At 33.6% G+C, this 25978-nt stretch overlaps 3 protein-coding genes across 4 annotated transcripts in view; all 3 read right to left on the bottom strand.

Moving 5' to 3' along the window:
* The window catches only part of LOC149793055 (uncharacterized), a 12680-nt gene extending 10044 nt beyond the window's left edge, over window positions 1-2636 (bottom strand). The window contains exons 1-3 of the mRNA XM_089966946.1: window positions 2481-2636; window positions 983-1042; window positions 165-335 (exon numbers count right to left, since the gene is read on the bottom strand). Coding sequence (XP_089823072.1) covers window positions 165-335; window positions 983-1042; window positions 2481-2634 — 385 coding nt within the window. The 5' untranslated portion in view covers window positions 2635-2636. The remainder of the gene's footprint in view (window positions 1-164; window positions 336-982; window positions 1043-2480) is intronic.
* The window catches only part of LOC149793050 (properdin-like), a 220677-nt gene that overhangs the window by 106916 nt on the left and 87783 nt on the right, over window positions 1-25978 (bottom strand). The gene's annotated exons all lie outside the window — the stretch shown is intronic.
* On the bottom strand, window positions 3510-19012 carry LOC149793054 (thrombospondin-1-like). 2 transcript variants are annotated; one of them, XM_089966948.1, is made up of 10 exons: window positions 18324-19012; window positions 17480-17554; window positions 16891-16923; window positions 16456-16485; window positions 15347-15459; window positions 13556-13654; window positions 12617-12731; window positions 9536-9577; window positions 8861-9028; window positions 3510-3829 (listed from the first exon to the last, which is right to left on the bottom strand). In XM_089966948.1, the coding sequence occupies exons 5-10, from the start codon at window positions 15440-15442 to the stop codon at window positions 3516-3518; spliced, it is 834 nt and encodes a 277-aa protein (XP_089823074.1). In that variant the 5' UTR covers window positions 15443-15459; window positions 16456-16485; window positions 16891-16923; window positions 17480-17554; window positions 18324-19012; the 3' UTR covers window positions 3510-3515. The 2 variants fall into 2 exon arrangements, with proteins under 2 accessions (XP_089823074.1, XP_089823073.1); XM_089966947.1 differs by having other exon boundaries at window positions 17480-19012.

Genomic DNA, 25978 nt, shown 5'->3' with positions numbered 1-25978 from the left:
ATTGGTAATATCATATCCGTCTTTCTAGAATATTGGTAAAATAATATCCGTCTTTCTAGAATATTGGTAATATAATATCCGTCTTTCTAGAATATTGGTAATATAATATCCGTCTTTCTAGAATATTCTTATAATATAAGTCTTTATTGCAATAAATACTATGCCTTGACAATGTTTCTCTACACAGCTCTGTCTGCCAATTGCCTCCCCAAAACAATCATGTTTCTCTTTCTCTGTTTGGAGATCAACACAGAATCTCGCACGATACTGTACACCGGAACCGCAACTAGAACTACACCGCGACCACTGAGTCCATTCTGTCCATATTCCCGGCCCTAAAGGAAGTGTCACATAAAAAACTTAGATCTTAAAGCAATGTTGCACGTCAAGTTACGTATATTCCATCACATTATTATAATTCATTCGCTTATCCGAGTACCTGGCTGTACTCTTACAAGCGGAACCACAATTTAATCTACATGTCGATCACAGAGTTGGCTCTCCACATAACTCAGGACCTGAGCCAGTGATGAACAAAAATCTCGTGATATGATGATGTTTGATTATTATAACAGTAAGCCTAATATGTACATATTACATTAACTAAGCTCAACACGCAAACTGGTGCAATACTAAGAAAGAAGTCGTCAATTCAAAATTACTCATCAAGAAGTCAATCGCCACATTTTCAATATTATAATACACAAGATCATAACAGTCTCTTTCCACACTTCGACCGTTCCATTCAGCTGCCATGATATCAAGGTTTTATTGTTATATGCTTAAATTAGTTACGATTGGAAGCAAAAGAACTCTTCTCATACTGGAAGACAGGATTACGTGCTGTTAAATGTTCTCAGCAAGCGATATATTTAAAAAACGAGTAGAATCCAATATTTTGCTGTTGGTTATCTATTACATCAAATTTTGCTTTTGTTACAAATACGGAAATTTATTACGAAAGAAGATTTCTCAAAGTTACCCTCAGTCGTGGTAGTAGCTGGCAATGTCGTTAAAATAGTGGTTGAGGCTTGTGTTGTGGCTGAAAGAAATATATTTTCTAAATGGAATGCCGAATGTTGTCGATGATAACTGTACTGGAGATGGATAAAAAATATGATAGATACGACATTAGTGGCATCTATATTTTATTATAGTTGTAAGGCATAATATTTATTACAATTGTACATTATAGAAAAGGGTTTTGAAAATACTCACCAAGTCATTAGACAATAGCATGGCGCATTCTTGTAAAGAATTAATCCTGAAAGAGCGAAATCATACTTTCCACTGATTTCAGTAGAATGTATGACTCGCTTTGAAAATAAGTAAAGCTCCTATGGAATATATTCAACAATGATTATTTATATTTATCAAGGATTTAATAATTTTGCATAGAACATCCTAACTGCGCCATTTTCATTACAGCTTTGTCATTTTACGCTGATTCAGTTTACATTATTTTCTTTGGGCCAGAGTCTATATTAAAATAATAAAATTAACAACAACCAAAAAAAAAACAAAAAAAAAAAAAAAAAAAAAAAAAAAAAACAAACGCCGTATCTAACTAATTACAGGGTTCAACGTTCAACAAAACATTTGTGACATCACATGCGTGCCATTTGTCTTCAATACAATTTTCATATAAGTCATATATCAGGAAAGTTTCTCCTAGAATATATTCTACAGGATCATTATAAGGGACAGATAACCATCTCCCAATCGTTAATAAATGTTTTTGACAAAAATGGAAAGACTGCATTATAAAATTAAAACCTCTATTAACTATCTCTTAAAAATTGCACTATGCACAATAAACTTGTACAATTACTGAGATCAATTTACGTTCCACACTTGATATTTACCAATACACATATTACAATTCTTCTTGAGTTTATAATACGATGTATATTATAAAAATTATGTTGACCGTTGACGATCATGTCCTTCACATGTAAAAGCTAGCAATATGTTAGTAGCATAATACATAATGTGTGCAGTATTAAGACTTTATGATTGCTTTACCATGCCTCACATATAACAGGCAAATTACAGACATTCGTAATTAAAAACCACCATGAAAAGTTAAATTGGACATTATCTAAATGAAACATGCATTGAACATTTTTTAAAATGTGCTTGTTGACTGTTATCTTTATTTTGTCTGTCTAGAATTGGTGTGTCTACCATCAATGTGAATAAGTTGTTGGCCGCTGCCGATGGAAATACTGAGTTTTTCCATGGAATCGGTAGCAAAGACAGTCGAAGAAGATTGCATGACCGAGGCATAGAGTAGCATAAAGAATCTCTCCTCTGCTTATTTAACCCCTGATATTTGACCTTGACAATACGACGAATGAGGCAGACAGGAAATGTTTCAATATATATCATTTTGAAACCTTTCCTTGTATTCTACTGTTGGTCAAAATAAACATGACAGATGTAACGTATACAAGCATGATATAATACGATGGTATTACTTGGACAGGCAAGTACGCTGCAGCTCTTGGATTCTATGGAGTCGCCGGGACAGTTGTTAACGATAGTGACATTGTCATATAAATGGCAGTAACGAATTCTAACCCGAGTACTGTCACCACATGTCGAAGTACAAGGTGACCACGCATTCCACATAATCCAATGACCTATGCAATAGAAAAAATGTCTTATATGATTCTGATGTTGGCAAATGTGGAATTTTACGTTATAGTTTGAGAAATTTTACTTGCAACTTTTTAAGACAATAAATGGATGAACTTGTACAAATGCAAATTACATGAAAATAAATCATTACTATAAATCTCTGTTGATTATAAAATATCTTCCTATTCATTTACTTGACTTGTGTTCCAGCATTTTGCATAACTGCATGACTGTAACAAAATAAAGCAAATTACATATGCATAATACATGTTTCTTTTCATTTTGGTCTTGCTAAATTTAATGATATTTTGTTTCACTTTTGTTTTCTGACTATGTGAATAAAGGTGTCAGATATGGCCCTGATTAACTTTAACGTTCTGTCATGTGGAAACAAAATGCGCCTTGTTTAACAAATCGCTATTGAAGATCTACACCTGACAGTGATTACTCTACGGAGATCGTTTTTGTCATTTTAATGACACTCGTATCCTGTCCCGTTTTGTGGCCAACATTATTTGTTAAATTAACAAATCATAAAAGTAGGAAAAAGACCACTAAAATTGATTATGTACAATTGCGAATGGATTGGGAAAGTTCGAATGATTTGCTATCAAACGGCAAACTTTTATATCTGTTTGGAGAAAATATTCAAATAAATTTCAACGTGAAGCGCAAATATCGTCCTTGATTGACATGTATTATGTCTATATCTATCTGCCACGTACAAAACACCTTTGATTGTTTTATCTTAACCTTTTCATATCTAAACTGGAAGAACTTTGAATGAACCTCGGGAAGTAATTGATATCTTGAAATAATCAGTCCCGGTGGATATGCATAAAATATTAGAATTAGCTTGACGGAATATGAAATTATAACAGATGAGTGTTATAATCGTTGATGTTGATTTGCATGCAAAGGTTCATTGCCCAACGAAAAAGAAACTTATTCAAACACAACAGAGGTTCCGACAGACGAATGCACACGGGTAAATTAATATAACACATTGTGTTTAAAAGAGACTTATCTTGGCATTGATCAGCACACGATGTCTGTTCGTAGTGAACTCCTACACAGTTAGAGCCTCTTCCAACTGGCGCTGGATGGTTACACTCTCGGGTTCGCTCGCGCAATCTCGTATCGCACGTGCAATTCCATGTTCCCCACTGGCCCCAACCACCATCAACTTAAATCAATATAATAAAAGAAAACCGAATTAAGTATCTTCACTGTCAATTTGAATCTAGAACACGTATTTTGGATTATTTCCAGGGACGTCATTTCAACTTTGTTCGGGGCGGGGATGGCAAAACTTGATTGGGGGGAGGGGACTTTATGGGGGGGGGGAGGAACAAAATTGATGGGTTTGTTAATTTTCGTATATAGGCTACATCAATTTTACAGCACATGCAAATGGGGGGGGGGGCAAATGCCCCCTGCCCCCCCCCCCATGAAGTCCCTGATTATTTCCATAAAAGAGCCATTTGTCAAACTTCAAACTTGTGCAAAGGAAACAAAACAGAGGACTTCCTGCATGTGACTTACCGTAGAAAAGGGAAGACAAACTAGGGCATAATTATGTGTATAAAGGTATCTGTTTCAGATCTGGACAAAATCTTATTTTCATTCATTTCATTTCATGTCCCATCATCATTGAAATACAACTAAAATGCAGTATTAGGTGATAAAAATCTGAGGTATGATTAACCAAAAACATCAACTTTCTGGAAATTTACTTAATTAGCATTTCTACAAGTGTCCGTCATTTATGTCTCAAGGCATCTGTGTGTACGCTTATACATGTACCTGTGAAATCTAACATACTAACAAATATTGAAAGAAATTAAAGCAAAACAAGTTCCTAATCGTAATGACTACATATTTTGATTGACGCACACTTATCTCAATGCATTCCGAAACCATCTTGTATAATCAAGTACCGACTACACTCAATGTCTTAAACTAACCTTTGCAATTTTGGAACGTATTGTTAGATATCTGGAAAAATGGTACGATTTAAATGTGGTCAAATGAGTTGTCGAGTCAACAAGTCAATCATGAAGGTTAATATTTCACAATCATTTATATTTAGCGTCTGATGTAATATGCGCGACGAGATTTTAGTGTCAAAAATTCTATCCCCCAACATCGAAGGGTCCCTTGGTGTTGATCTCGTTCGTACATCGTGTCAATTTACAATACCTTGTCTCTATTGAAAACTCTTTAATATATAAGCATGGTGACAAATGTAATATGAGCTTTCAGTAACCACGCTAGATTTGAATGTAATTGGCATTCAAAAGACTCATTTATATACGTAATTGCAGTTCCTTTCGCAATAGCATTATACATGGAGTAACTGCACGTTATAATGATTACTCCCATTGCGTCTTGAAACTAAAATCATCTTGATCAGTGAGAATAAAATATTAATGACAAAAACAGGACAAATGGCTCTCACGTAATAGCTTATTTATTAGTTTAAAGTTTCGCCTATATTACACCGCATACCTTTTAACATTACGTCCCGTAAAGCAACAGTAATTGAAAAATAATGAAAATGTTGCTACATAGAAAAATGTCACGAGATTTTGTTTACGAAATTTGTTTTAAAATTACTTACATGAGTAATTTTAATTTCACTCTGTTAACGGTTCTTACATATTCTTTGTAAAACTTGCTAAAAAGCTAAATAACATTATTATTAAAAGACATGAAAACGGCCCAATTAATCTAAAATTTTGACTGGCAACATCAATCACGTTAATTTTGCAACGCTTGGTCCGATAGTAGAAGACAAATTAAGTTTTCTTTGTAGAATGTTCATTGTAATGGCCGAATGTTGTTGCCATTGAATATCTCACTAGGGAGAAGTTCACAGTGGAAGATTCTACTGCATATTACATGCATATGTAATGTTACTCGAAAACTAGTTAATCATTTTGTCTGATATAAGAGAAAACTCGTTCTTATTCGGAAAACCCTTGTGTATAACAAACCGTTATTGCATGTATTCATATAATTTGTTGAGGCAAATGAACCATCACATTATAAAGGTCGAAGAAAATTAGCTCTCAATAATCTGTCAAACTCTAAGTAATTTGTTTTATTATAAACTTCGTCCTCATGTAGAAGAAACAAGAACTAATAATGAAAATACTGCACAATTGTATATACACACATCACAACATTGGTTATCTCCCACCCCTATATCCCACATATAAATAATATTTAATATACCTTGGTCATCGCCCATTATTCCACACTTGGTTATCTCCGCAGATCCCAAATACAAATAATATTTTATATACACCAATTTGAATAGTCATCAATATATCATACTTTTTTCAGGGTGAATTTGGTGAAGTTAAAACTTCTTATTGTGGCTATAGGTCAGTGTAAACAGATGTCTCGTATGATGGGGCAATTAGTTTGAGTGCTGATGCAATAACTATGACACAGTTTCGCGCCAGTTACTGTATAAAATCTGATGTTTAACTAAAGACATTAGAGCTATACAGAATTGCTTAAACTACACTGAAACCACTCCAACACAAAATTCATCGCCTCTTCTGATTCCCTTTTCACACCTGAAGCCTTGAAAGCCTTGAAGAGCCTTAAGTTTGACTAAACCTTATATACAAATCATGCAGAAAAATAAATTGCTCTTAAATTCTTGAAACATAGTCGGTACTGGTGACTACTTAATCATGTTGGTATAAACGATGATTAAATCGCAAATAAAGCAATCTAGGTCCCACTCAGTCTTCAGTTTCCTAATGGAAAACATTCCACATACTGTCTACAAATATTATGCAAATCTGTTATGTTCCATGGAGTTAGATAAGAGATTTGGAATGATTGATTGATTTAGTTTCAACGGTGCATCAGATTTGGAATGAAAACTCAGCAAAACAAGCTTTGTAACATCAGACGCATATTTGGAGAGAGGCATTCCCAATATAGAACAAATGGAAGAAATGAGATTATGTTGATCACATTACGAATACACATATTCGTTCAACTCATTCACGTTTCTTGAAGCGTGAACCTCGACCACAGCGACTACACTGCCAGTTTTCACTAGCACACTGTTTTTTTCCATTGCTGAACCAATGCACTGTTTGCATATCGTTAGCTGATCATGATTTAAACTCTCTGTGGAAAGTATTACATGAGGTAAACACTATTCTCTGACCCGAATAGTTATTAGTTTGGGGATTGTTTTGACAAAACATACTGGATACCAGGAATCAGGCTGGAAAATGCAACCTTAAACGTTTAGTTAACATTTTTGCAACAATGCTGTGCATGATGGTAGATTAACAAGTTCCTGATAGTTTTAAATGTTGATTGCACATTGTAATGATGCAAAGTTCTGTCGATCTATGAAGAACACATTAACTTGGGGCCAAAGAACAATTAATTCGATTTTTGGGGACAAGTGCGTGTTAAATTGCTATACTACAATGATTTCTAATGTCTGTATCAGGAGAGGAAGTGATTCTTAATTAAGCCTTCGTTTATTTAACCGTCAGACCAACCCGAAAATGAAAGGTTAACTTCGAATTTGTATCGAAACTTTCAGATTTTAGTTTATCCAGGATCAGGTTTGGAAATCTAGAAGTCAGGCTGACCGCAATTTTGGTGCTTTCTATAAAAGGTGGTAGATATATTTAGTCCTGATTGGCTACGCTAAATAAGGGGCGTGGTTCCCACATGAATTTTCTTGGTCTTTAAGATTGCCCTCATCGAACAATCTAGTCAGTCTACGGTTTCCTGCAAGATGAAAGAATATAGGAGACTCAGAAATTGAATTTGGAAGAAATTATCTCGTTAAACATTTGTCAAAGAGATCGGATGTCTGGAGAGTCAACAGGACACAATTCTGGCGGTAGAAGCGAACAAAGCTTGAAAGCACAAGGTATTTGCATCAATCCCATGTACTTGGTTGATACTAATATAATGATTTGCTTGAATTTATTTGCTTATATTTACATGAATGTATTAGTTTAAATCCTTAGATCAGTTATCTTGATATAAGTATAACTGTGTTTGAGTTCACCTATCTAAAATCGTACAATGAGCTTCTTTATATAAGTTTGACGCATTGTTTGAATTTGTCCTCTTCATTGTTATAGGAATCTAAGAATGTTATGCATTACTTTAGTTGATACAAGTTACGAGAATCCGTGCTAATGATTCGATCTTAGATGATTTTAAGTATTATAAAGACTTGAATGTGTGTATTCGCTGAAAATAACCTAGTTAAGGCATATTATGAATTTAATTCATTCATTTGTGTAATTGAGACGAGAATGGAACTGTTATGTCTCGTGAGATATTAATGCGAGGCAGTGATTAAATTGCCATTAGGAAGTACATTAATCTTATGAAACGAGGTTTGTTTATGGTCTGCCATGTTTTGTTATCTGTTTCAATTCTGATAGGACGATATCTGACATAACAAGAATGAAGTAATGAACTATACCCAGTAGGATATCTGACAGAAGATTTAGGTTGCTTCTCTGTTTATTTTGAAAGGGGAAGTAGCTCCACTGACGTATCTACGTACCTACTTATCCAAGTATCTACGTATCTACATACGTGCGTATCCACTTACCCACACAAAGTTTGAGGGCCGAAAAGAGGCGAGACAGTAGGAGGTTGGTGAAGGAAAACAACGAAAGGACCGATAAAGACAGCCACAGTGAAGTTGGAGTGAACAGGGAGTAAGCAGGTTATGAAGTTGTACAAGGCAATGACTTCGATTGTACACTCGATTCTATGATGATCCAATCATATCATTTAAAACAGATCGGATATTTAAATCAATATATTTGTATCTGAAATTCGGTGAATGATTTATTTAGAAAAGAAGTGTATCTTCCTAATTTAATGTATTACCGCAGTTGTTTATGTAATTGATTAATTTTTGGGGTTTTTATGTACGAGAGTTCGTATCATTCTGTTCTGTATATCTGCCCAAATCTCTATTTATTCCATCTATAAGTTTTCACACTTTATTTTAATATATACTCGATCAGGAAAATAATACCGAGGGCGATCACCTTCTACATAATGATAGCCAAATAAAGCGGACACCTTGTAAGAAGGTACAACCTCACAACAACACCCTCTCACCAGTAGCACCACTACACACATAGCATCAAATAGTCCTGTCTTCCCATTCGATCGATATCGATCGATACCTAACCTGGACATAACGGTACATTAGCACATCCTCTGGTTTCCAAAAACGATCCTGAACAGTCATGTGCAAGTGATGGCTTATCCTGACTTGTACAGTGTCTCAGGCGAATTTGAGTGACATTGCCACAGGTACCTGTACATGCAGACCACACTGACCATTCACTCCATGTATCTAAATAGAAATGAAATTCAATTGGAGAAAGCAGAAACAGAATCCCACATGGTAAACGTTTTACATCCACGACGAACAATGATTGCAACCAAAATTGTAGACCGATATTTTTTTAAAAAGCAAGACACGCGGATAAGTGCACGAAGTCCGACCTATTTCAAGCAGCTAATATAACGCTGTCAATAAGAAAATAAAACGAAATTAAAACTGAAGTAAAAAGAAAACACAAATTATAAAATAAATATAAGAAGCAAGTTCGAATAAAAAGTACCACAGAGGCACACAAATCTGATAGCCACTCACCACTTACCTACAGTTAGCTTTGTATCTTTGATGTCCCAAGCACGTGTTGTTACATACAAAAAGAGTGATAGTTTAGTTTTCTGCAATATCTAAAGTTTTGCCACATGATTTTAAAAGCTTATGATAATAATCTGTTTGTCTGTTTTTTTTCTGTAGAAATAACAATATCATTGTAAACGGATAACCGTGTATTAAGTTACCAACCTTTGTTCATCGATGACAGGATTTCTTGTATTCTAAACTGATCTGAAAATGTAACAAAATGTTATTATTTTGGACACTTTGTGTCACGCTAAATTCATATACGCTATGGGTTGGGTTTTCGCTTTCTTCTTTCTTTACGCCATATTTGATTAATGCACGAGCCTCTAAAACAAAATATAATGTTATATCATGGGCAAAACTGTTTTCTTTTCAAATTCTTGAAACGAATATCAATATAAATATTATTGATATTATAAATACATACTGCTATTATTAGCATTATAATTCAGTGACAGCGCGAGGGGTTGAGACGACCAGGAATACATTTCTTTAGTGGCCCTCTACTATGCTCGGCATAATACGTCTTTAAAAATGGTCGCGCGTGCAATGTCGTTGTTTAATGCTTCCTCGATTCGGGCTTGGAGTAACAGTTCCTGACCAATAATCATTCCGCCTATGTACAGGTAAATCTGTCAGGAATAAGAAAACATGCCATGACGAATTTGTACTTAGTGTTGTTCGATCAATTTCGATACTCCTGCAAAAGCTTCTTTGTCATGATATACGTGTAAACATTTCAGCCATCCTACGTCGAAACGCGTTTGCGACATCTGAAAATATCGATATTAATGATATAGCTTCTTTATATTGACTGACGCTATAGAGGCATTTATTTCTTCGGCTGTGATCGGTTGACTCCGATTGGATTTATTTATTTTTCCTTTAGATTTTAAATCCTTATGCCCAGCCCGAAGAGCTTCCCTTGTTAATACAAACTTTGTGTCTGTTCTTCTCATGATTGCACTTGCAAATTTCTTGATTTTATGGTGGCGATCAATGGAGCTGATGGAGTTTCTGAAGCTGTTCGGTTGAAACTCAGATCCATCTTTTCTGCTTGCCCTGAGTATAAAACCATCCAGGTGCTGATCCAGTTCAGATGGGTGTATCTTGTGTAAATTTCTGAATTCAGTTTTGAATGCAAGAATTCTGTCACTAGCCTTATATCAAAAAGTGTCTTTTATGAAGTGTTTGCATTCTGCTTACTTCCTATAAATTTCAGTATATCATCAGCCTTATGGTGTACAAATCATTTCTTCCCTAACAAGTTCACGTTTGGACACAGAATGATCATTTCCATTCAGAAATGTCCCAGCCATGTCTCTATCAAACTCTCCAGTTAACATGGAGTTTAGCAGATTAAATGTTGCTTCATCCTCTTGCTCCTTATCTGATGTCATTGTTTTCTTTTTTCCACAGAGTTGCATTGTTTGATTTTTGCCAGAGGGAGAGACTAGAAACATCATTGTTGACAGAGATGACACCAGGCGACAAAGGATTGGGCCAAATAATATTTAGATCCTGGATTGAGTATGATTGTTTTTAAAAAATTTTTTTATAGTTTTCTATAAAAATATTTTACATAAATATCATTTTCTTGTTTTTTTTTCACCTTTTCAAAAGTAATATTCCAAGAAATTCATATCCATGTTTAGAGAGTATAATAGCTATACAAACATGATCATTATGCGTATTCATACGCCATGGGAAAATCACAATACTATTGGTATATCGAGTTGCTTTATTCCAACACTTCAAATGCCATGTTATTTTTAAGATATATATATATATATATATATATATATATATATATATATATATATATATATATATATATATATATATATATATATATAATGCCGCCAATGACATGATATAGTAGTGTTGACTGCTTATGTTTGGAACGAGGTCATAAGAGGAAGTAGATTTATCAAAACAAAGTTTGATAAAACCATGACAATTTGCATCACAGACTTTTATTACATTTCACATGCGATAATTAACATGTGCTACAGCTATGCTAAATTTAAAGTTTAATTCATTATTTACACAGTTTAATTTGAAGCTTGAAGAATAATTTCATTAATTAAGAATGAAGGCGTTACGTCAAGAAAATCAAACATGGCACACATAGTAACGACACATCAGTAATATGCGTTCCATACCCGGTTATGAACAGATAATAATAAATTAACAAGAAACAATAAAATTGTAATATTAGTGCTGATATATTGCACCAGAAAACATGAAACGTGATACATATTCTATTAAACACTACTTCCATGTTTTTTAATCACAATACGTTTTAAAGTCTATTTATGCATATGTATATATTATGCTATGTAAACCTTTGGAATGGAACCAAGTCTATAGTATTGTTTGATGAATGGAGTATTTAACATTTTATAACACTAAGGGTCCAAGCAACGTATCAAGGCACAATTGTCTGTAGTGCATTGCGTTGTGCTAGGTCAGGTTTGATAATGTTTTCCGAATCAAGGCCGATTGCAACAATATTGATTGGATAAACACTTTGCCAAGAAATGGATAAAAATAATAATAGCAGAAAGAGCAATTAAAAATGCAACATTAATTGTATTATTTAGAGATCAAACATTTATATTATTAGAAAAGTCGAATCAGGAAGGTCATATCTTTCCAATTGAATTTTTCCTAGGTGACATCTTTACTGAGGTCGTTTAGTAATTTGATGCAGATGGTCCAAAAATAAGATTTACGGCGGTTTGTAGATTTTATTTGATTTGCTAAGCTGTTGTGTAGCTTTCCTTAACTTGATAAGTGTCCTTTCCTAAAATATACATACTTTTAACAACATATATTTAAAAAAAAATACTTGTGAAGAATTTAATATCAGAGCCAAGTCTTTATATGATCATCTTAACATTAAACCTCTTCACAATTCATCACTGAGATAAAAATATATGAAACAAGATTGTCACAATGATATGATAACTATGTGATTTACGGTCGTCACTTATTTTAGAAAAGTGACAAGCATAATTGAAAATTATAAGATATTGACATCTTAATAGGTTGTCGTACGATCGTAGTATACTTATATTCATCTGGGTGCATGAAACTGGAAAACAGAAAGATAGTCAAGCATTTCACAGAAATTGGTTTAATGGTACATTTGAAGCCCATGTCAAAATCATAAAGAATTCGCAACAAGTCTTGCAGAGAAAATTGAATATTGAAAGTAAATATTTCCGGAATACTCACCATCCAAATTGCACAAGAAACCGCTGCATGTCCTTTTGACGTACTCCATTAGACTGCATGTACGATCGACAGTGGTAGTATGGTTGAGTGAGCTGGTATGGATACGTGTAATACCCTGCAACTCAAAACAAATATCGGAAATAATTGTGTATTCGCTCAATTCTCTCTCTCTCTCTCTCTCTCTCATGTTCGATGTCTCTTTACAGTATCATATTCGATGTCTCCCAATCATTCTGTCTGCCTCTCTCTCTCTCTCTCTCTCTCTCTCTCTATATATATATATATATATATATATATATATATATATATATATATATATATATATATATATATATATATATAAGTGCGTGTGTGTGTGATTAGTTCTCCAGTACTCTATATGCTATAGACATTCCTTTCCTTTTTCAAAATAATCGAAGCTGACTCTGCATCTATATTTCTATGCAGAGACGGATGTCAATTTAATCAGCTCACATTTGTGCATACAATTGATGACAGCTTGTGTATTCAGTGCACATTTAATTTTTCATCCTCAGTTATTTTTCAAATCCCTTCCATAATATTCCAATTTGTGTAACAAAACTGTGTTTATCCAGCGCTCAACATGCAGTAAAGTCAGTAATTACGCAAAAACGAATTTTCAGGTAAACTGGCAACTGGCGTATATATATATATATATATATATATATATATATATATATATATTAAAATTGAATGAAAGAACTCACCACCCGTTACTCTTCTTAATTTCAGATGTTTATTATGTACCTTTTCGCTTATTTTAACCTATTTCTTTCATATTAACAAGGCCTTCTGAAACATGCAACCGTTCGAGAAGTACGAAAACGACATCTACAAACGTGCAAACGTGCATACATCACGTATGAATTATGTTTCCTAAAATAAAATTAATGTCATGTCGGACATTGCGATTCGTACATTATGACAGTTTTGGTCTGTTGGTGACGGGAAGCAGCATCCTCGAAACGGATACTGCGGACAAGTATCCGAGCCCTGTTGGGAAGCTAATATACACACCTGCAAAAGAACATTTATCAATAAAATGAACTGTAAATAGTACTCAATCATTCTGAGCAATAAAAAAAGAAAACATAAAATAAGCATAACTCAATCGTATAAATTATTTGTATGGAGGATTGTCAGCTTGTATCAAGATATATGACAAAAAGCAATAAGCAATAAAGAGGTCGGTTGCTCGAACCCCGGTAGAATCATACCAAAAACTTAAAAATGGTACTAACAAAGCTACCTTGTTTGGCGCTCATAATTAAGAGGTGAGTGCTAGAACTTGTCGGCCTGGCATCATGATAAATCGACTGGGTGTGACATGCTACATGTCTGCGGCATGATGCCCCAGTGCTAGACATTGCTATAAACCGCCAGAATGCAGACCTTTTAGCGATATAACTGAATTGTTTTAAAATACACGTTCAAATCCAAATCTCTCTGTCACACACACACACACACACACACACACACACACACACAACGGATCAAGCAATTTATAAATCTATGTTTTAAATCTACGTTAAAAATCCAAATCTCCCTCTCTCACACACACAGTCACAAACACACATCTTTCCATAACGGATCAATCAAATTCGAAATATATTTTAGCCAATCCAACACTTATCACTAAATATATTCAAATACTTCAACTTTCTAATTTGAAAATTAAGGAGAATAAGACACATTTACACATGCACGAACCGAAAAATATATACATTGACGGACGAGTTGGATCTGTATATCTCCAGTTTTCATCAAACCTTGTTGGCAGATTATATGATTATATGCATGTTCATACAATGCTACAATGCTATACCATGAATGTTTATACAATGTTACATCTATGCCATGAATGTTCATACAGTGTTACATCTATGCCATGAATGTTCACATAACGTTACATCTATGCCATGAATGTTCATACAATTTTACATCTATGCCATGAATGTTCATACAATGTTACATCTATGCCATGAATGTTCATACAATGTTACATCTGTGCCACGACTGTTCATTCAATGTTTTATCTATGTCATGAATAATCATACAATGTTACATTTATGCCATACAGTGTTACATCTATGCCATTCAGTGTTACATTTATGCCATACAATTTTACATATATGACATACAATGTTACATCTATGCCATACAATGTTACATCCATGCAAAAGCATTTATATAAATACATGCATATGTAACTTTCATCACAATTCATTCATAAATGTACGGTCATTGTTCTCTAAAAAAGTATTCATTGCATCGAAATAGTCCGGTACCTATAGACAGTATGCTTTAAACATAGTGTTAAATAGTAATCATAGTTTAGGATACCGACACTAATTTGGCTGTAACAAGCATACACATTTTCTTTAGACATTGGTCTTCACAGGGAACAACATCGTCATTCCTTTGGATTTTTTCTTTTTCCTAGACTGTATAATTTGTGTAAATATTTCGTTTATCAAAATAATTTGAAGGTAAGAAAGACCTGTCAAACAGTTCAAATTAAGATGTAGATGCTTTTTGTTAGTATCTGAGGATTAAGTGACATAACTTTACACTAATGCATTCAATGATCGAGATCATCTTGAATCGATTACAATTTGAAGAGAATGGACTGAAGGGAAGACACTCCTGCAATTCAATTCAATACAAATTAGTTTTCGATTCTGAAATCTCGTGCCGTCGAATACTCACAGTTTCTTTTTCACAAACAATAATACTATCTGTGCAAGTATCATGATTGTCTGTGTCAGTCATTATGCAGCCAGCGCACACAGTGTAGCCAGCCATCAGGCGACGGAGGTTGTCTGGAAAGAAAAGCTATATTACGTGAATGTTCATGGACGTCATGAAGGATGTCAGGTACACTAATTATATATACATAGCCATTAATTTCAGTAACACATAAAATGAGATATACTGCCTGGCCAAAATTATTGGCGATAAGATTTCCGGATAACTGTAAAAAGTATATTTTAATATAATATAATATTTATGTTATACAATACGGCTATGTTAATAATGAACATAAGTGAGAGAATACATGCGCTGCTCAGTGATAGATTTAGATCTTTTAAATGAAAAAAAAAATTCAAAATTATTGGACAATTTTAGATCAAAAATGTACACATAACCTAACTCTTGTTGGTTTTTAGATAATGAAACATACATGTATCTTTACTCATGTTGGTTTGAAGGTAACAAAATGTATATGTACCCTAAGTATTGTTTGTGTTTAGGTTTTTAAACAAAATGTGTAAGCAGCCTAGCTCTTTGTTAGCTGTTAGGTAAAACAATGTACACATACCTAACTCTTGTCTGTTAGGTAAAACAATGTACACATACCTAACTCTTATTTGTTAGGTAAAACAATGCACACATACCCAACACTTGTCTATTAGGGAAAACAATGTAAACATACCTAACTCTTGTTTGTTAGGTAAAACAATGTACACATACCTAACTCTCGTTAACTGTACACATAGCTCACTCTTGTTAGCTGCTACGTAAAACAATTTACACATGCTTAACTCTTGTTAGCTGTTAGGTAAAACAATGTACACATACCTAACTCTTGTTTGTCAGGTAAAACAATGTACACAGGCCTAAAACTTGTTTGTTAGGTACAACAATGTACATATACCTAACTCTTGTTAGCTGCTTGGTAAAACAATTTACACATACCTATCTCTTGTTAGCCGCTAGATAAAAGAATGTACACATACCTAACGCTTGTTAGCTCCTAGGTAAAACAATGTACACCTACCAAACTCTTGTTTGTTTTGACATAAAGAGATACGTACCTATCTCTTGTTGATTAAGACCATTGAGAGCTGCAATACAATTAACACCATAATGAATATACATGTGACCGTATCCTCTTTTATGAATGACTGTCAACAACACTATTTTTATATTCTTCATTTGTTACAAATCATAATGTATAGCTAGAACTTTTATAATTTTTTAATACTACTTCTCATACGGAACTTAGCATAACACATTATCTAACTCCGTTGTCATTATTCCAATACCAAAAACATTTACTTCATTTATTTAACCGAGACCATTGCAAAATTGTATCTTCCAACATAAAATACTGAAGTACTGTAGCAGAGTATAACAGAGTAGAATAAGTTAGGAATCTTGATTGCAAATAACATGTCCTACGTCTATAACTCAAGTGCTTTCTTGCATACAATTCTGTACACGACAAAGTTAGCAGAATAGTAACTTACGGAATTGCTGTGCTGGATTTACTTCAGAAAGCGCTAAGGAAACAGAATATTAGCAATGAAGTTACAATCTTGACATCAATGTACTATGTGTTTTAACTGCTTCTAATAAATTTAACAAACCAAAGAAATATATAATTAAAAATGAACTCCATTAAGTCTACTGGATTCTCCTTTAAATAAATTTTACCTAAAGACCTAGGTTTAAAATTTTGTGAATATCGGATGAATATTAACTGAACCAAAGGTGCCTAGTTATGCTAACAGCTAAATTGCAATGCAATCTGTTTCTTTTGGAATATTTTGGTAGACAAAATGTTTCTTCAAATTTATATAATTTTCGATAACTACAGCAGATTTTAGTTTCTAGTATAATATTGTATAATTCTTTGTCTTAAGGCGGGAAGAAATAGGTCAGAACAATTTCTTTATATGTGCATGTCACAAATAACAAGAGATTGGCAAAGAAGAAAAGTTTTCTTGATAATAAAAGGAAAAACTTATTGATAGAACACAACTTAAAACATTTTCAGTTTGTAATATTGAAATATATTGAAATATATCTAATTATTGAAAGAGAAAAAGTCATTACCTGGAAGAATATGTATAATGTCTCTCGGGTAAGACAGGTAGAGACTATCAAGTCTTTTTTGTCGATGTGAAGGATCTAGATTACGTATAAGATTGATTAAAACAAAACAAAATGTGTTCATCTAGGCAAATATTCTGTCTTAATGTAGTACATGTCTGCTCTGTCTGTCATTCTCATGCTGTGTTTGTATTAGTAATAAAGAAGTAAAGAATAGTCTCGATAGCTTTCATGCGTGGCTTATATTAAATATTTTGAATTTTGGTCTAAATCAGGCGCTCTATTTTCTGCTAATGATTGTTATGACTGATGTGTTCTTGTTTGATACGTCTGTGTCCGTGGTGAGTTCATACAGGAAGACACATTTTATACAGCCAGGTATGCATATCTGTATAGTATACAAGGCTGTCGGCCAAGTCGCATCTGTTCTATATCATTCCAACGTGGCCCAAATGAGGAACGTTTATTGCAATTTGTATTGTTATGGGTCATGAAAGAATATTGTTATATAAAGCTTGAATAAAAAAAAGTCTATGTAGCTCGGACCAATTTATATTACACTAAAAAATTATTTACATAAAACCTACACTCATGAATGAATGGTCACGCCATTAAAGGAAGGAAACTATTTTCTTGATGTGGCCTAAATTTACATTTGGTATTATTAAAAAAGGAACTGCTTGTGTTTACGAAGGGTTATGTTTAATTGCATTTTTTAGTCAGTTAGGTTGTACACTGATCGTAAATCAACTTCAGTTCCTTCTTTTGGATGGCATGTAGTTCAACATATATGAGTGAAAGAAGAAGAAAAGAAGTTTGCAGAAAAATGTCTAAGGTATTTTCTTACAATTTAAAGCAGCACAAAGGTATGGCACTATGACTACAATCAGTGCTGAAATAAAACAAATTTAAGAGAGGTCTCCATACAGTTACGTATAAACGTGTGTCAGAAAATATTATTTCTGAGAGGTGTGATATAAAAAACAAAGATCAGATGCTTATAGATAGCTGTATATATTTCGTTATCTTTATAAAATGGTCCATGCAGCAAATGATGCGACTCATTTATGAAGTTTTATTTAAATTAGGATTAGTGATGTATGGTTTCGCTGTAAGTTTGTAACCGTCAGTTACAGTGTACTTTAAATATAAGAAAGAATGTTCGAGTTCTTTAAATCACAGTCCCATGTGCAAGAACGATTATACAACATTTTAGAATTTCAGTCAATTGTACAAGAAGGAATGAACAAGTTCTTTCAATCGCAATACGTTATAAAACAAATGATTTATAAGTCTGTTATACCACAATCAATTTTACACGAAGGAATGTACAAGTTCTTTATTTGACAATCAATGTTGCACATTTTTAAATGTCAGTTGATATTGTCAGAGGGAAAGTCCACGCTTTTAAATTTCAATCCATTGTATAATACGCAAAGTGAAAGTTCTATAAAATTAAATCCATTGTACAATAAGGCACGTACAAGTTCTTTAAACCTCAATCCATTGTACAAGAACGAATCTAAAAGTTCTTTAAATCTCAATCAATTGTTCAAGGAGGCAAATTTCTTTAAACCTCAATCCATTGCACAAGAATCATAAAAAAAAATCTGAATCCATTGTACAAAAAGGCATGTAAAAGTTCTTTAAACCTCAATCCATTGCACAAGAAGAAATGTACAAGTTAGTTTTTTAAACCTGAATCCGTTTTACAAGAAGGAGTGCTAAAGTTCATTAAACCTCAATCCATTGTACAAGAAGGAATATAAAAGTTCTTTAAATCTCAATTCATTGTTCAAGAAGGCAAATTTCTTAAAATCTCAATCCATTGTACAAAAAGGCACGTAAAAGTTCTTTAAACCACAATCCATTGTACAAGAAGGAATGTACAAGTTTTTAAACCTCAGTCCGTTTTAGAAGAAGGCGTGCCATAGTTCATTAAACCTCAATCCATTGTGCAAGAAGGAATGTACAAGTTCTTTAAATCTTATTCTATTGTACAAGACATCATGCACAAGTTCTGTAAACCTCAGTCGATTGTACAAGAAGGAATGTACAAGTTCTTTGAATCTCAATCCATTGTACAAGAAAACATGCTCAAGTTATTTAAATCTTAATCCATTGTAGACGATGGCATGTACAGGTTCTTTAAATCTCAATACAATGTACAATAAGGCAAGTAGAAGTTCTTTAAATCTCAATACATTGTACAAGAAAGAATGTATAATTTCTTTAAATCTCAACCCATTGTACAATAAGGCATGCACAAGTTCTTTAATTATCAATCCATTGTACAAGAAAGAATGTAAAAGTTATTTTAATCTCAACCCATTATACAAGAAGGAATGCACAAGTTCTTTGAATCTCAATCCATTGTATAACTAAGAATATACAGGTTCTTTTAAACTCAATCCATTGTACAATAAGGCATATAAAAGTTCTTTAAACCTCAATCGATTGCGCAACAAGAAAATGTACAAGTTCTTCAAATCTTAACCCATAGTACAAGAAGGAATGTACAAGTTCTTTGAATCTCAATCCATTGTACAAGAAAGCATGCACAAGTTACTTAAATCTTAATCCATTGTACAAGATGGCAAGTACAAGTTCTTTAAATATCAATACATTGTACAAGAAAGAAAGTATAAGTTCTTTAAATCTCAACCCATTGTACAATGAGGCATGCACAAGTTCTTTAAATCTCAACCCATTGTACAATAAGGAATGCACAAATTCTTTAAATTTCAATCCATTGTACAAGAAAGAATGTAAAAGTTCGTTAAATCTCATCACATATTACAAGAAGGAATGCACAAGTTCTTTGAATCTCAATCCATTGTATAAGAAAGAATGTACAAGTTCTTCTAATCTCAATCCATTATACAATAAGGCATGTCAAAGTTCTTTAAACCTCAATCAATTGTACAAGAAGGGATGTACAAGTTGTTTAAACATGAATATATTGTACAAGAAGAAATGTACAAGTTCTTTAAATCTTAATCCATTTCAAAAGAAGGAATGTAAAATTTCCTTAAATTTCAATCGATTGTATGAGGAGGAATGCCAATCCATTGTACAATAAAGCATGTAGAGCTCTTTAAATTTCAATCCATTGAACAGGAGGGAATGTCAATCTATTGTACAACAAGGCATGTGCAAGTTCTTTAAATGTCAATCCTTTGTACAAGACATAATGTTAATCCATTGTACAATATGGAATGTGAATCCATTGTAATATGTGAAAACAAGAAGAAAATAGCATAAGCATCCCGAGGGAAACATCCTTAAGCTGGCCTAAAACGTTACCTGTCAAATAAAGCGCCATATTCATATATTCTGTAGAATAAACTGTCATGAACTAGTTTTGTCCCGTGAATATTATACCATACCTTATCACTGAGTGAATGACTGCTATATGCAAGCACTATATATACAATGACGTGATTAACAGTTAGGGAATGGCAGTGTTTAGTCGATATATGGTTGTAAAAAAAAAAAAAAAAAAAAAAAAAAAAAAACACTTTAAGGAATGCAATATTTTTAAAATCATTAGAAAGAACTTCATAAATATACACGGTTTACTGGACGGTTGTCATCATCTCGTGCACATGACAATATTTATGATGAGAAAATATTATAATTAATAGACCAATATTTCTCTGATGATACTTTTCAAAGCAGACTAGAAATTTTATTTTTTGTACGAAACATAAATAGCTGACCATACTTTGACTACAGTTGTTTTCAGGCACGTTTCATTGTTGTATTAAGAGACTGTGTATATTTGGCTTCATCTTTGGATAAGAAAAGAGTGCAGTCAGAAGTAGGTGTGTTGAATACTAGAGCCCAAGAGATCATGCCAATGTTAATGTAAACATCAGCACCGATTGTAAAAGACCTAAGTTATGTGCTATTTGTATTTATGTCTCCGTGTATAGCTTTGTTCGGTCACAGTAATTATTTGTTGATTGGGGGAACCTGTCATGGGAAGTTATTTCTCAAACCAAATAATCAGCCGATTTCTTCGAGCACACATAAGTATACATTATTGGTAAGATATTATGGTAGCATGGAGTTGTTTTGTAAAATGGACCATTACTAATATTTTTAAGATAAGTATATTCTCGAGACTTTCATATGCATAAGTACTTAGTATTTTGAGATTAGTAGTCTTTCGTGATACAGGGCGTGGATACTCACCTTCGGCTTGGAAAAGCTCAATGATGAGTCAAACAAGTTTGAAGCAAACACAGTGCATATGTGATGTTAGTGTTTAGTGATGTTCGATCCGTAGTTGATAAGAGGAAAATTATTTTCAGAATTTGCGTGTTTAATAGCCATTCATTTGACAATAACTGTTGTCTTGAGGTTCCTGGAAATAGGGGAAACATGAACCTCAAGCCACACTTATGCAAAAGTTGCTTGATGGAGACAGTAGTGAGAACCCTATATATGCTTCTGAGATATTTTTAAAAATCATGATATATTCAACATGTGTTCTCCATCTTTAATCAATGCAGCACGATTCATCATTATTACAACATTATATAAAGATATTCAAATACCTTTCCATACAAATATGTATTTCAGGCAAACAAAACAAATTCAGTAAGAAATAATTCGTATTTAAAGAATATTTCATTGATGCAGAGTAAATTTGGTAATTTTTGGAAAGTATGAAGTTTAATAATTGAACATGTGCAACGTTCAATATTTGATTACAAAGTAGCTAAACACACACAATTTTTTTTGTTCCGTTTCCATATGATAATCAGGAATAAATGCCCATTTTTATTTTGTTATCTACTGCAATATATGATACTAATAGTTTAACGAATGGAAATTATTTTAAAATTTGGACGCTATATAACTAATTAGATTTAAGTGAAAAATCCTGGGTGTGGTTACAGCATTTTGTCCCTGGGATGTGGGTGAGTTAAAATAATAAATATCTCACAAGGTCGCATATAATTAAATAATTATGTATTTTGATTATGAAATTTGAGGGACCCCCCATATATATATATATATATATATATATATATAGCTACATTCATGCATGCACACACATATACATACATACATACATTCATACATACATGCGTATATACATGATTGAATGTCCTTTCATAAATTTTACTTTTTGTGATGCTTTTAATATGATTTTGCATGCAAGAAATACTTTGTCAGTCACGTCCATTCTGAGTGAAAATCATAGCATTAAATGTAGGCAATGTGCAATATGAAGATCAAAGCAATTAAGTAAAAGGAATTATAAATAAAGCTGCTCGCATTCAAATGTGCTAAATGGCAACACCGCTGCTAAATTATGCCCTGCCATGCCCATTGTAAAATCAATATTCCACCAGTTGTAGACATGTTCTGTATCAATGTATTTATCTAACTTGCTACAACAACAATCTCATCTATATAGCACCACTACAGATCTTATAACCTGTGTGATACTCGTGAGTGCCAAGTGGATTCGAAGAAAGACATTTTCTTCACGTCTCTAACCAGCATCTCCACAATACAAAAATCTTCGCTATCACACTGTAAGGTTGTGAAACTATTGTAACTGGAAGACATTTACAGTGTAGCACCAATCCTAAGAGATGTCGTCATCTGTGCAGAACCAGCTTTAGGATGTGTTTTGAGGATATCCTTGCCTATATTCTGGCCGACAAAAGGTGTTCCCAACTGTATATATGTCCTTCCTTTCCGAAGTATCACGAACATTGTCACGCAGTGAGATAGGCCGGTCATCATTTCTTACCTGTATAAAACGTGACTGAACAAGCAGCACTAAACCGAGTAGGAATGCATTGTAGAACGTGATGCTTCCGATTTATACTTAGAATAGAACACAAATCAATTAATCTGGTTATTAATTTACATTTTTAAAGTTAAATAAAATTAATTTAAAATTGCTCAGGGACATGTGAATTGCATAAGCATGTTACTGCTAATATATTCTTCTTTTATGTTCTCTAAAGTTTAGGCTTTTATAGCTGTGGATTCACGTCTATTGTTTAGGTCATATTCTTGACTTTCACTTAGTTCTTCTAACCTCATCATTACCTGGGCTTATACATGTCATATAGACTTTATTTATTCAATGTAATTTGTGAAATCGCCAATCTCACACGTTATAACAACAAACAAACATTCAAAAAACAAAGTCGTCAACATCCATTTCCTCCTTTTGAAGTCAGCATTCATTTGTTGCTAACAGTGTCCCGATACAAGATTTTTCAGGAACGTTTGGAGGGTAGCGTAGTATATTTCGAACACCTTAGTCTTAGATCGTTTAACCTCTGACAATGGATACTTGTATAAATACTGCATTTTCTTACAGAAACGGGAAACAGCTGTATATCATATCTATCAGTCTAAATAATCTGCTATGTATATACTTGGGACAACGAGTAGCTTTTACCGATCCCTATCATCTCACCTCTGTCCGCGTTGATTCGAGTCTCGGCTCGGCCGATGTGGGAATGCGAGAAAGCTTAAGGGCAACGTTCCGTGGGTCGGTGGATCTTACTGGGGTATTCCTTGGTATTTCTACCGCAAGTTATTCTTTTCACCATATATAGCCAGCCTATTATGGGTTGAAAAAAGGCGTTAAACTCAAAACAGCAATAACAACAACATATCTCCTGAAGGTACTCAAGGGATAGTTATGACATATAAAGAATAAATAACAGTCGGAGAAGGAGTAATTATTCCCCGTCTTTCGAAAGATTATTATGGCTGGTTAGTTATTACGTTTAATTCGTTTTTATACAACTCTATGCTACGTATTGAAATTGAATACAAATATAAAAATGTGTTCTTTATTGTATGTGGTATTGAAAAGAAATATATCTATATATTATGAATTGTATGTAGTATTGAAAAAAATTTTAACCATATGTTATGAATGGTGTGTGGCATTGAATTTCAATATAACTGTATTGTACGCACTGTATGTAGCATTGTTTAGCAATATAAGTATGTTGTGTATTTCATGTATTGTTAAATATAAATATAACTATATGTTATGTATGAGGTATTGGAGAGACATATAGCCATAAGTTATGATAAAATTGCTCTCGAAAATGTAAAATAATTTGCCTTTGCAAAGGTGGGAATACTAACATGTGTATGTACCGAGATGGAACTATGTGATGCTATGCTAAATCAATACACTAACACAGTACTACTGAAGTCGGTGATGCGATTCTGAATCAGTACACTAACACCGTACTAAGATCGAAGTATGTGATGCGATTTTGAATCAGTACACTAACACTGTAGTGAAATCAAACTTTGTGATGCTATGTTAAAGAAATACACTAACACTGCTGTGATACCTAACTCTTTATATGCTACACTAAATCAGTACGCTGAAACTTTGATGAGATCGAACTATGTTATGCTAAGGAAAATGGGTACACTAACATTGTACTGATATCCAAATCTGTGATGCTTTTTTATATATAGAGATCAAACTCTGTGATGCTATGCTAAATCAGTACACTAGCACTTTATTGAGACCTAATTATGTAATGCTATACTAAGGCAGAAAACTAACACTGTAGTGAGATCAAACTCTCTGATACTAGGTTAAATCAGTTCACTAGCTGTATTGAGATCGAAGTCTTTGCTGTTATGTCAAATCAGTACACTAACACTATACTGAGATCAATCTATGTGATGCTGTGCCAGATCAGTACACTAACACTATACTGAGATCAATCTATGTGATGCTGTGCCAGATCAGTACACTAGCACTATACTGAGATCAATCTATGTGATGCTGTGCCAGATCAGTACACTAGCACTATACTGAGATCAATCTATGTGATGCTGTGCCAGATCAGTACACTAGCACTATACTGAGATCAATCTATGTGATGCTGTGCCAGATCAGTACACTAGCACTATACTGAGATCAATCTATGTGATGCTGTGCCAGATCAGTACACTAGCACTATACTGAGATCAATCTATGTGATGCTGTGCCAGATCAGTACACTAGCACTATACTGAGATCAATCTATGTGATGCTGTGCCAGATCAGTACACTAGCACTATACTGAGATCAATCTATGTGATGCTGTGCCAGATCAGTACACTAGCACTATACTGAGATCGAAGTCTGTTATGCTATGTCAAAGCAGTACACCAAGACCGAACTGAGATTGAACTCTCTGATATTATACTAAATCTGCACACTAGCACTGTAAGGAGAACAATATTACGTTAAATCAGTAAACTATCGCCGTAATAAGATCGAACTCTTTGATGCAGTTATATCGGTAAACTAACACAGTCCAGTCTCTGTAATGCTTTTTAAATCAGTACATTAACACTGCAGTGAGATGGAATTCTTTGATGTTATGCTAAATCGGTACACTAGCACTATACTAAGGACGAACTCCGCGATGCAATTTTAAATCAGTCCACTAGGACTGTATCACGTCAACGTTTAACATAAATTAAACGATCTGAGCT

Source organism: Sinohyriopsis cumingii, chromosome 8, assembly GCF_028554795.1.
Source record: "Sinohyriopsis cumingii isolate HCF-2022 chromosome 8, ASM2855479v2, whole genome shotgun sequence".
NCBI lineage: Eukaryota > Metazoa > Mollusca > Bivalvia > Unionida > Unionidae > Sinohyriopsis > Sinohyriopsis cumingii.
Note: the sequence above shows the minus strand (reverse complement) of the source record. Positions and strands in the feature narration are given on the sequence as shown.